We start from the raw sequence: 13,291 nt of genomic DNA, 5'->3' as shown, positions 1-13,291 counted from the left end.
TAACCAACTGAGTAGGGATCACTTAAGGATCCAGATCAGTGAAAAATGAAACTGGTAGCATTCTCTAGCTGTTGCAGATTCAGTGAAAAACTGAAACTAAAACAGATGCAGGGAGGGAGGTACACACACACGTTTTCCTTTACACTTGTGAGCTTAAAGGAAAGCTAGAGTTTACAATCTAATCTTATGGAAAGAGACTCCCATACACTGTATCTGAACCCACGAAAGATTCTTTATTATCTCCCTACGCAAAAAGTCAGCAATATGCTATATATACATGCACACACATATATGTATATACATATATATGCAGTGTTATGCAGCTTTAACATGCCAAAACAATTCCAAAGAAACCTAGTCAAAGCCATTAAGAGTATTTTATAACATGTGGAAGAGTTTAGACCTTGCCCCCGCTCTGTCTAGAGGAATCATCCACTAACAGTTATTTCAACAAATAATGCATATTTACCAGGACAGAAAAAAAATTTGCTACTTCTGTTTTCATTCTTCAACCTGACAGTTATGAATGGGACAAATTTAAGAAAGTTAAGTATCAGCATTTTAGCTAATGATGGGATTTACCCCCACAAAGCTTCACAAGAACATGCTGATAAGACACCATACAGCCTACAATCAATAGTTCTACTAAAACAGAATACACATCCAATCAAAGTGAAATAGAAGTTTTTCTGATTCAGAACAGAAGCAAAAGCTGCCTCTAAAATCATCAATGCTATAGTATGGTATTAAAAGACAAACTTCATTCTCAAACTGAAGACAGCAGTAGCCACATCCAGGGTTTACAGGCTCCATGTGTCCCCAAAGAGCCAACCCAGCATTCACCTCAGATTTAGTTTTCATCTATTAAAAAGAACAAAAAGGCAGTACACTAGAACTTTGTCTTCAAAGCTGCCCCAAGTCACTCTAAACGTGTTGACACTTATTGGGTAACAATCCGAAGAGGGAAAAAATTCTCCCTTTCATTCCTCTCTTCAAGAACCTTCAACATTGACATACTTTCATTAAAGAAAGATGCTATTGAAACTACTAGAAGACTTTTGACAACTACTCTGAAGAAATACAGCTACAAGCAACAGATTTATTTTTGTCACGGTACACTCCTTCAGGAAACACTGCTGCAGTCAGTCTCAAGGTCTGGGCTTGCAGAAAAAAAAAGAGACAGATGCATATTTCCTCATGCAAAAGCAAAAGAAAACCCAATTCAGAAATACTGATCACGTGAATCTAGACTGTCTGGGTTGGGCAATAACACGTAACATTATGATGATCAGCCAGCTAAGTGAAACAAGCTCTTCAGAAGCACCACTTAAAGGAAAACTTTATTATTTCATTTGAAGTAGTGTTTTAAAGTTTAATATTAAAGTGCCAAAACCACTCGACATTCTTCAAATAATACTTACTTCATTTCCATGTTTCTGCAGAAATTCTATTTCCTGTTGTGTGAAAGTAGTCATTGAAATTGACTTCACTCTGTGGGGTGGATTCAAGCCCCGTCTAAAAGAAGAAGCAAGAAGTATTTAGTCAGTATTCAGGAAATCTGTCACCATACAATCACTTTTAACATTATAACCAGAAGTCAGTCAGTTTTAAACTCAGGAGCCATCTCTGTAAAACGCACTCATTTTGGTACTGCCATACAACTTACAGCTGTGTAAGCTCATCTCAAAATAACATTCAGCATGCAGAGTCAAATAATTGAGCTTTAGCTGAGACTAATGTTTATAACCGCACACACAAACTCAGACACTTTCTTCGCAAGTTTACGAAAACATAATTAGACCTTTTTTTTTAAAAAAATCCTAATCTGCATCCCCAAACTTGTTCACCCTTGCGTCTACCCTTCATCTCTCAGTCCTGGGCCCCTCTTTTGTAGTTTTCTTTCCCTCCAACTCCTCCCCTCACTTCAACCCGTTCTTACTACAACTTCTACCCAATGACTAGATTTCTTCAAGCCAAACTTCCCAGCTCAGATTCTCTTTCTTTAATTATATTTCCTGTTTCCTCCCAGCATCTTTTTTCTAGTTTACTTTTTGCCCCTCCATCCACAGGTCTGTCCTCTTCCTCCTCCTGAACACTACACAAGTAACAGCAACAAAAGCAAAAAGACATGTGCTCTCAAATGAGAGATACCATTACTAATGAAAGAGCTGAAAACTTCAGCAGCTCTGCCTTAAACAGAGATTGACACCATTCTCACATCCATGCTATAGACTGCTGCAGCAGTGATAACAGAAACTTAACTCATTTGTGCCACCAAACCCTAACATTGTCAAACCCAGTTCAGTCAAAACCCACAAGCATAGAGAAAAATCCTGCTGAGCAACAGTGCCAGTATAAGAAAAACCTTTCTTTCTTTTTAAGCTCTTTCTTTAAATACATGCTAACTACTGCTTTTGCCCACAAATACTTAGAATTAAAATCAAGCTGTGTTTTGCTCAATGAAACAAGAACATTACATCCCACATACGCCAAACAGTGGAGACACTAACTCAGGCAATACAATGGGGTTAGTTTAACACTCAAGTAAATTAATCATGCCTGGATTTTTGCGATACCATCTTAAAAAAAAAGAAAACAACATTAACTATTAGATATCAAAGAACACAAAATTCTGTGGTGACGTACATGAGAAGAAAGTTTCCAGAAAGGAAGTTGGGGGAAACTTTCCAGGGATGTAATACAGGGCTAATAAATTGCTAACAAATCGACTGATAAGAGTTAGCTTTATTGCTTATATTTCTTACTACACTCTAGTTATACATTTGGTTCAGATTGTTTTTAGGAATAATAAAAAAAAATCACTGACATCCAATTTAAGACTAGTAGTATTCTTAGAATAATCATGGAATTTAAAGAAAACTAACTATAAATTAAATTGTTATCCATCAAAATAGTGTACGACAAAAATAGGTTGTTCCAAATATTAACACTTTATACTCAACTTTCACAGAAATTTTTTTAGCACTTTTAATTTCTGAATAAGTATAATGGAGAAAAAAAATTGTTGTGCATTTAGCTTGCAAATTCACCCCGACACCTAAGTTCACACTATACCTGTAAGACAACAATTCTGATCCTGTGTTAAAAAAAGCTTCCACATTTTTAATTAAAAGATGAATACTGATTGAAGCACTAAGCAGTAACATTTTAGCCCAAGTTTCATTAAAAAACAGCTTTAAGACACTCAATGTTTGAAACACTTGGATAAAAATAAACAATTAATTGTATTTTGCTAAGAAATGCAATGAACTTAAGGGTACCTCAAAAGCAGAAGACATACAAACCTATTGGCATATGAGAATTAATTTTACAGATTGCTGTTTGCTTAAGCAAACTTTTTAAATCTGAGCATCTAAAATTAGACTCCACGGTTCAACACCTTGACAAGAAGGCAGAAGAAGTTTTATTAAGGTTACTGAGAAAGGTTTCAAGACAGTTTATTCAACTCAAACATCAGCAAATCAATTTCTTGTCTCAAAATGTTTAAATTCCTTGGTAAACTGAAATTAACAATTTAACAGCTTTTATCTAGCTGCAAATCAAATCCACATCTAACATCACAAGTAAACAACACTTATTAAAATACTGTATTATTATCTAAGATTTTTTTTAAGTATTTTCATATGATGCAACCCCCCAAAAAATCTGTAAGAGTTCTATGCAGTTAAAATTCATTGTTTCAGAGCTGGTGCTAGTATTAGGTTTGGTTGTCTGGGTTTTGTTTATTTTTTGGTGTTTGGTTGTTTTTTTGTTTGTTGGGTTTTTTTAAACACACCTTCTTGGTCTGTACATGAGTAATTACATTTCACTAAGTGACTCTGTAGAATCGCATATTAAGTGACAGCATTGAAACAAAGCTGGCATCCACCTGGCATTTCACATAAATATGCTCCATCAAATATTATATAACAATCACTGTCCCTTGCTTTTACACTAAGTATAAAAGTGGATCTGTCTACCTCAGTCTGTTCAATTTACTCTCCTCCTATTACTTAAGAAAGATGCACAGTTAGATAGTTGTAAACTATTTCATGACTATTTTAAAAGCTAGGATTATTCGCTAAGACATTGACATGTTTTTCAGCACAGGTAGTACATCTAAACTTTCACACTAGCTTCTGCTGAAAATTAATTTTTACAATAAGTATATTTTAAGTGCTATATTGTACCTGTGTTTCCAACTTCAAGGCACTGCACAAGTTATTTAAGCAGTACCTACTCTACACTGATCTACTAGGGCTCTTTAAAGCATTTACATCAACAAACATGTATGTTCTGTTAAACAGCAACACTAAATGCACTTAAAACATAGACAAGATTTTGTTTAGCCTAACTAGAGGCTTCCTACATGCCTCTCTCTCCAGTGAGGACTGCTCTAGAGTTTTATGGTTCAGGTTATAAAGTTCTCCGATTTACACATTATATCCATGATGTGAGAAGATGAATTCTCATTTCTTTTACACCCTCCTGCTAAAGGAGGAAGACATGCCCCACTCTAAGTGCCAGATCACAACACAGAAGTATCAGACGTCTTTGCCTGATGAAAGAAAGCACGTTGCCACATAGGTGGTGCAGGAAGATTGGAAATCATCAACATAACTTTAATAGCCATAAATGCAAAGTTAACTATCAAACTGCAGTACTATACATTCAAGTATTTTTTCTGTTTATTTAACACGGCAAGGGGTGGGAGGAAGCCTATGAAAAGCCTCCTCTTACACTAAAGCAATGTAAGAAGTCAGACTGGAACAAGGAATTCAAGACACAAGGCTCCATTATACAGCATGCAAACACAACCCAAAACATGTACTGTCTTCCTTAGATAAGTTACTTTGATTCTATCATTAGAACAGCTAAACCCCTATTTTTTCTTATGATTTCTAACAAGCATGAGCCACTTTCAATAACATTATACCCATAAACTGACTAGAACCTCCTTAAAACAGAGCAGTTGTGGGATTTATGAAGCAGAACTCGAGAACCAAGCTTAAGTACTAAAGCTACTCTTACTTCAAAATCCTAAGATATTTTATACCCTTCCTTACCTAGAGATTACTTAATGACCCAAACAATTCACAAGCAACTCATGTACATATGGGGGAAGCTTACTGGTAGACAGCCAAGTACAATTATCCCCTGTGAGGAATAAACAATCCTCCTCTTTTATAGAAGTGTATCTACCACTTGCTTTGTTTCTTTCCGTGTATTTGACATGTGTTTTGCACAGTTCTAATGCTTTACAGTATTCCCTATTTAACAGGGGACAAAATGGATTATAGTCCCTTAGTCCAAATTAGTAATGCCTAAATTTAAATTGAACCTGAACAAATCTTTGCAACCTGTACCCATGCACTGGTACCAGTTACTCCTTTCTCTACTACAGAGTCCCTGAGGAAGACAGCAACCAAAACACTACCACAGCACTTAATCCAAATCGTAGCTATCTCCTAAGAGGCTCTTGCAAAAGATGACCAAGTAAGACTATTCTGCCATCTGCACTTACCTGGCACACTACAGCTAGAACATCCCACACGTGGATCCCACTCATCACTGCCAACGTCTTCATGCCCAGCAATGGTTACTTCTGTGGAATAGCACTGTGACCCGAACTTCCAGCTATGAGACTATCCTCCACTGACCCTCCACTGAATCAGTCCGAGCTTCTAGTGACACAGCCTGTCATGGGGACAGCTACAGCGAACATGAGCAGAACATGAGATCTCTGCTCTTCAGAGACCATTGTTAAAACTGGTGCTCTCACAAACAAAGGAAGCTTTAAGGCCACAGACACAAGATTCTGAAGTCTGGCAATTGAAATATTAAACATTCAAAACACTGTCAACTGAGCATTTGTTGCTAACATAATTTAGTAGCAAATTATGGTTGAACTTGTAATTGTTGGCAGAGCACGCACTCCTGCATTCACCTCAAACACATGTCAGCAAAGTTGTCTGCAAAGGCCAGAGCTGGGAAAGGAAAAAAATTTAAAGAGTGGGCTCTGTTGGAATATAGAGGGTCACTTCTGTGGGAGGAACGGTGGGCACACAGCTACTCAACACTGCTAAAGTTTCCCTGTATCAGATTCTAACATGATCTCAAGTCTAAGCCAGCAAAATCTGATCCCCTAAGAAGCAGGAAGTTAATGAGGCAAGTCAAATGCCAAGCCATCATAGAGCACCTGACATCTCCAGGTGTTTGGAAAATGATCTTTAGAAAACCCTATGTCACAGCTTTCGTTATTATTTCTATGCTATTGTTATTAGCAAAAGAGAATATAAGCAGTACTGGCCATTCCTGATACTTGTAGACTTCCCTGGAGACCCTCCATCATCTCACAGGTTCATTTATTTTTAACAGCAAAAGGCTCACACACACATTTAGAAGCATAGTCAAGGTTAATTTAACTTTTTTCTTAATAAAAAAAAAAATAAAATTCCTTTCCGAACAGCATAGTATTCACTGTGGTATAGACATTTCCTTTGCTCTCCAGCCATGACACTGAAACAAGTAATATACGAAATACCCTTAAAAAAAATAATATATACATATAAGACACAGAGCCATTTTCCAAACATGCTCCAAAGGAAAAAAAGGACTGGAAAGTCATGCCAACACAACCAGAATCACCTTCACTCTAACACTGTTTATTTAGACCATTTGGGGAAGGGACAATAATTCACCACCACTGCACAAAGATTTATTTTTTAGTTTGTTACTAGTATCTGCCATTAAATATTTCAATCTGGCTGATACAGAAGTCCCTTTCCCAGGAAAATCTTAAATGTAACATTTCAACTAGGAATATTATAAGCAGCCAAAAGAAGGCCACATGATCCAATAACTGTAAGAAGTAGCATAAAAGAGCTTTAGCATTCCCCACGGTAACCATATGTTCCAAACATTCTTTGTTGCTCCTTCCTGACACAAGCCAGAAGTGCAAACATCTGAACAAGAGACTTCCTCAGTAAGTTGGAAGGGAGGGAGTAAAGAGGGTGGCAGCAGGAAAAATGGTAGGAATGTCCTAATTATCACACTAAAGATAGGTAAAGCAGATATTAAAAAAAAAAAGGCATTATTAAATTTAAAAATTTCTATAGTACCAAACTTGTGGAAGTGGACGCTTAGTCAAACAGGAATATTTTCCATTCAAGAATTTAAAAAGGTGTTCTTTTTATGAAAGTTAGGAGCTGGCTGACCAGAAGCGGTACAGAAGTGCTTGAAAGCAAAGATATGCACAGACAGCTGAGAAGCAAGGCAAAAAGGCATTGGATAAGACAAAGGGAAGGATGTCACTGTCAGCAGGACACATGGTAGCATCCAGAAACACAACAGACATAGCTACCAACATAATTCCTTGAACCAAAGGACTTCTGTCAAACCAAAAGAATCCCTCTGCCAACATTTCCCCGAGACACAGTTTTGCTATAAGAAAGAGAAGTCTTCCAGTTTTGTATTACCATAATCCTTGACCTGACAAGACTGCTCCTCTAGAGCATCTCCTCCCACTCTCAGGGAAGAAATGATTGTGTGTATATTTCTACATATCCTATATTCTTGTCCAATACCAAAAAGTTGAAGTAGGCACAGCTTGTGTGATGCTAGCATCCTTTTTTTTCCACATGAAGAGAATTTAAACACAGGGAACAAGCAGAGGTATTTTAAGAGGAAGCCACTACCCAAACCACTATCCATGAATGGTGCATTTCTCCTGCATGCACCATTTTGCACAGCAAAACTTGTGCTCTGGTAAACCCAATCTGATGAGAAAACTTAAACCCTAGGTATTACAGATAAGGACCTCCTCTGTGTTATTCATACTTTTAACTTGCCGAGACTCACCCGCAACATTAAAGTCAGAAACAGATCTTTTTAGCAAAGTCACCAGTTCTCTCATCATTTTTAGCAGTACTTGAACAAGCCTGACATACTATTTTTGGAAATAGTTAAGAAAATGGTAGTTTTTTTAAATCTAAATCTAGTAATAAATAGTGTTGCTCTCTTTCTACACATAGTATCCTTAGTGGAAATTAAGGATGGCTCCAGAATGAAGGTTTTGGGTTTGAATAGACTGTCCTTGCCAGGACAATGAATAAACACTTCAGAAAACTTGCAAAGTTGGACTTTCTAAGTTAGACTTCAGATTTAAAAAGCTTAAAGTTACCTGTATCTAGAACAACATGCCTAAGATTATATGGAATTTAGCAACTACTTTTAGTTAATTGAGAAACCTTTCTGAAGGAGACTTCTTAATGTACTAGCATTTTAATCTTGCATTGGGCACCTCACACTTGAAAAAACTGGTCTACTTGACTCCAAGAATACTTCCTGCACCAGATCAGAAAAAATTGATTAACCCAAAAAGCAATACAAGTCATTCACATGGCATACAAACAAGATGAAGTAATGAGATTATTAAAGCCTTACAGTAAAGCAAGTATTATGAGGCAGAAAGCAAGCAGCCATTAGGAACTACAGAAGCAGCAGTACTTTTATACTTATTTGCCATTATGTCGTTTCTTCCCAAGTCATTTCCCTCCACTGTGGAATTCTAAATAAACAAGTTGTATGAAGTACTATTCTGATATAAGTGTTAAAATTAACAGTTCCTAGTTATGGAACCATGGAACAGACATGACCTACCTCTACGCTAAGTCTCACTGCTAACGAAAGTAACACCTTAGAACCTAGCCAGTGGGATAACCAATGCATATGATCTTGCACACACAATTTATGAAAGCATTTCCAAGTGATTAAAGAATGAACCCACCCAAATTCATTTCAGAAGAAAGCTTCAAGCCCTCTTAACAGTCCTTTACTCCAGCTTTAAGTGTAGGTGCTACTAGCTGTAACAACTAAAAGTGTTGTTTGTAGTTTTTTATAGCAACACAAAAACACTGCATATTTAGAATGAAAGAGCTATTTGCATTTCATTAGAATACCAATACATTAACAACTTTTCTTCAGAAAAAGTCTTCCTCCTTTAAGCATGGTAACATCCAAATGATGGCCAACTTCACAGCAAGTGACAGCTGTGCCCTGCTTACTAGCCGTTTCACTGCATGTACATCCTTTTGGTTACTGTAAATTGGACTATGCACTTTAGTAGTCCATACCTCCCAGCCAACAGATAAAAAGGAACACATCTTACTGAACCCATGCTAAACATCTCAGCAGCACTCATGATATATCTGTCTATTAAGGTCAAGAAGCCTGAAAAATAAAGGGAAATATTCTCATGAAACAGTTTTATCATGCTGTCAGTTTAACCAGTAGGAACATGTGCAACCATGAAATAAGCTCTGTGCAGGAGCTTAAAATAGTTTCACATGCCAGCACAAATAACACTTTGCTAACAGAGCAAACAATAGCCAGAGCTGGCTGATTAAGTAGCATGTACATGTCAAAAACTAGAGTCTCTTTTCAGTTCCATACCCTGAATGTATTTTCTGTATTTGTGTCAAGCCTGTTCAAAGGCCTACACAAAGTAGAAGTAAGAAGGGGAAAAAACAAACCCAAGACTAATTAGCTGTCTAGTAGTATAAAAGGCAGTTTGTTCCATGTAAATTCAGCACAGAACTAACATGTTTGCTTTGTTTTGCACCTCAATATAATTACCAACTTTGTTCTAAAACACCAGACCGTACTTGGAAGGCTTGTGTGGGGTACTTAGTCCTTCTTAGTAAGGGGACAGAAACTAGTTCAGGCTCCTGAATGCCTTCTATGAACTCAAACCCTTACCAACACAAGCCTGTATCCTTTGACATACTGTTTGTTACTTACTTTGGCCACTCTTTGATTCTGCTCCGTTCCATAAGCACAATGCCACAGAAACATAAAACAAGCAAACAGACTTAGCTACGGAAGCAGTTAATACTGAAGACAGTAGGGTTCTCCCCCCGCCCCCAAAGTTATATGTAACTGAAATTCAGATCTCAACTCTTAGTTCCATACACACTAGCTCAGAGGAGGAAGGGTGGGAAAGGAAGGAGGAGTAGCGGAGAGGCCCATGCAGGAATGAGGAACAGGAAAAATGCAATCCACTTTATCAGTGCCAACCCCCTTCCAAGGCTTATATAGATAGTTTGTAGGAAGCAATAGATGTAAGAAAAAAACCCGTCTACTACTTTTCTGGTCAAGTATATTAAACTATTAAGACTCGAGTCTACCCTCTCAGCTAGAGCTTAGAGAGTTGTCTCACAAGCTATCAAGCGTAATTCGAGATGCAAAGGGCTAGGCTGGTGATCTAACTTAGCATTAAAGTCAGCTTCTTCAACCGTTAAACTTGGCATTCACCAGGGGTTTAGCCTCCCCACGGCCTCACAAGGCTGTCATGGAAGTGACCTGTCCAGCCACGCGCCTGCCCCCTGCCCCTTCCAGAAGCACTCCCACAGCACTTGCTCAACTAACCGCACCTTCGACGAGTTACTTCCAGGGTGCCGGCGGCGGCGGCGCCCCCCCCGCGCCGTACCGCGCCGTGGGTCAAGCGCTTACACTCCCTACGTGCCGGGGAACACCTCCCCAGGAGCGGCGACGGGATCAACTGCGGGCTGCCGCCGCCCGCCGGCCCCGCGCACGCACACCCGGCTACCAACCGCCATCTCCCGCCCCGGCGGCTCCGGCCGGGATTCTGAGCCGACACCCCCGCGAAAGCCTCCCGGCTGCCGTCCCCTCCCCGGAAAGCCCCCCCCTCCCCCCTCCCCCCCGCCGGCTCCCCTCCGACGTGGCTGACCCAGGAGGGAAGGGGAAACCCACGGCGGGGGGGAAACGGCCGGCGCAGCGAAACTCAAAGGCGAGGCGCTACACCCCGCGTAGCGGCTCGCTCCGGCCGCCGCCGCCGCCGCCCCGGCGGCCGGCCTGGGGCGGAGGTCGCCCCGCCGGCACCGGGGCCGCCCTCCCCCCTCCCGGGCCGGCCGGAGGGATGGGGCCGAAGGCCGCCCCCCGCCCGCACTCACAGGATGCCGGAGCAGGAGGTGCACACGAAGCTGCCCACCGTCATGTCGGTGTAGGTGGGGCCGCGCTGGTCGCAGTCGAAGCACTTGCGGTTGGGCGGGAGGCTGCTCATCTCCCGCAGCAGCTTCAGGTGCTTCTCCTCCTGCTTCCGCTTGGCGCTCGCGGCCATGGCCCCGCCGGCGAGGGGACCGCACGGCACCACGGCACGGCACGGCGCGGCGCCGGACCCCGCTCACACCCCGGCGGCGGCGGCGCTCCGGGGCCCGGCCGGCGGGAGAGGGGGCCGGGGCGGGGGAGGAGGAGGGGGGGGGGGGGGGAAGAAGGGGAGGAAGGGGCGGGGAGGGCAACCGGCGCCCGCCGCTGAGCCGGGGGCGGGAGGGCGGCCGCCGCTTGCGCCGGCCGGCGGCACGGCGAGGAAGGGAGGGCGGGAGGGGAGAGGGGCGGGCCGAGGGCCGCGGCGCGGAGGAGGCCGGCGGCGGCGCCAAGGCCCCGGGCGGCTGAATGACGAGCCCGGGCGGAACCTGCGCGACACCTTTATGAGATCAGGGAAGGAGATGGCGGCGGCGGAGCGGCAGAGCCGAAGGCGCCCGCCGGCGGCAGCGCCCCCTCTCGCGCGGGAGGACGCGCTCCCCCGGCCCGGGGGAGGCGCCGCCGGCGGGGCCGTGTCACCCGGCGTGACCCGGCGGGGCGGGGGGCTTGCTCCCAGGAGCGGGGAGAGACGCGACCCCGGAGGGAACGCCGGGGGGCAGTCCTGTGGAGAATCCTAAGGGGAAAATCGCAGTAAAGCGCACGGTTCGCCTTTCCTCGGGGAGGCGGGGGTCGCCCCCTCCCCGCGGTGCGCTCGGGGCGGGCTGCTCCGCGGCGCCCCCGGGGGCGCCCTCTCCCCCGCCCGGGGTGAGCGCCAGGCGCGGCCGTTGAGGAGGGGGCGGCCGTCTTTGGGGGGGGTGGGGGGGGAAGGGCGTCGGCGCGGCCGCCGTTCTCCACACGCCCCTCGGCCCCAGGCGGTGCGGGCGGGCTCAGGCCGGCTGGGCAGAGGGGTCTGTTCCATCAGATGGCCGGCGCCGACCTCGCCCCCCGCCCCAGCGCTCGCCGTGGCCCGCTAGGTCTCCCAGAAGTCTGAAAACTCCGTCGCGGAGGCTCGTGAGAGCAGGGGCTGAGGCGAGGGCGGCCCTGTAGGAGGCTCGACAAAGCCTCGCCGAGCCTCCCGAGCTGGAAGCGTTGTCGGCAGAGGGCTGCCGGGGGGGGTCCCTGCCGCCTGCCGTGTGACTGCCAGGGGCCGGGCCGGGCGGGGGGCTGCGGTGCTTCACAAGGGCTCGGTGAGGATCGTCGGTGCCGTTTTCAAAGGCAGCGGGATTCGTGCGGAGAACGTCGTTACGCGTCCCTGTGTTTTGTTTTTTTTTTTGTTACGGAGATGAAAAGTGCACGGTTTCCCCTTGGGAATCTGGCCGTCGGTGCCCGACTGGACGCTTCCCTCATCGAAGGAAAGAAAACGGAGCCAGCAGTCACGTATATCTGCTGATATCCTTGAGGAAGCCGTGGCTCTGGCTCGAACTCAGAATTGCCGCTGGTCTACAAAGTACGTGTTTGTTCCTTGCAAGCGTGCCTAAAGCAGTATTTTTCAACAGTGCGCAAAATCAATGTGAAAAAAAAAAAAAAATATGGATGTGCTTTGTAATTTGGTGATTTAATTTGCAAAACTGCACGGCAACACGATGCGTGATTAAAATCTTTTAAGGTTTAATGATTCCCAATGCAATGCATTTAGGGTCAAGTTTTGCACCTCTGACGCATGTTCGCTTTAGCTTTTGTAGGAGCAAGATCTGATCCACGGTATTTTCCTCATAGTTTTGGTTAAAAAATCTAGGACTAGGTGTTCAGCATCAGTAAATTGGCATTCCTCCTCTTGATTTCTCTGGACGTGCTGATTTACATGAGCTGATTAACAAGTCCCAAGTTTTAAACCCAGCACCAATCTCAATTTTTTCTAATATGGATGGCAGGAGCTTAAATAGCATTCTTAAGAGTAAACACAAATATTTCCAGTCTTACAAGGACCAAATGCTCACTGCTTCCTCTAATTTTTTCACTTCTCTCTGAAATGCTGATGTTCTTGTTATTCAGAAGGTTTCCTATTTTTTTGCCTTCTACAAAACATGCTAACATTGGAGATTTGCCAATGACCTAAATGACCTAAAGTAGATGACCTAGATTTAGCAAAAAACGTTTAAATGTTAAAAAACATGGGTTTTTTCCTGGACAATACTTTGAAGAGCGATGATCAGCCACAACAGCTGCTGTAGTGGAGAGTTGCTACATACAT

The 13,291-nt window shown here is 43.5% G+C and overlaps 1 protein-coding gene across 9 annotated transcripts in view; it reads right to left on the bottom strand.

Annotated features, from left to right (window-relative positions):
• Window positions 1-11,282, bottom strand: part of AGFG1 (ArfGAP with FG repeats 1) — a 37,223-nt gene extending 25,941 nt beyond the window's left edge. For 3 of the 9 annotated variants that reach the window (XM_049803893.1, XM_049803894.1, XM_049803901.1), the window contains exons 1-2: window positions 10,974-11,281; window positions 1,422-1,515 (exon numbers count right to left, since the gene is read on the bottom strand). In XM_049803893.1, the coding sequence (XP_049659850.1) occupies window positions 1,422-1,515; window positions 10,974-11,140 (261 nt within the window). In that variant the 5' untranslated portion in view covers window positions 11,141-11,281. Of the gene's footprint in view, window positions 1-1,421; window positions 1,516-10,973 lie in introns of all 9 variants that reach the window. The other 6 variants (XM_049803898.1, XM_049803902.1, XM_049803900.1 and 3 more) reach the window with 5 other exon arrangements.
• Between the last annotated feature and the right edge of the window lie 2,009 nt (window positions 11,283-13,291).

Source organism: Accipiter gentilis, chromosome 6 (assembly GCF_929443795.1).
Source record: "Accipiter gentilis chromosome 6, bAccGen1.1, whole genome shotgun sequence".
Lineage (NCBI taxonomy): Eukaryota > Metazoa > Chordata > Aves > Accipitriformes > Accipitridae > Astur > Astur gentilis.
Note: the sequence above shows the minus strand (reverse complement) of the source record. Positions and strands in the feature narration are given on the sequence as shown.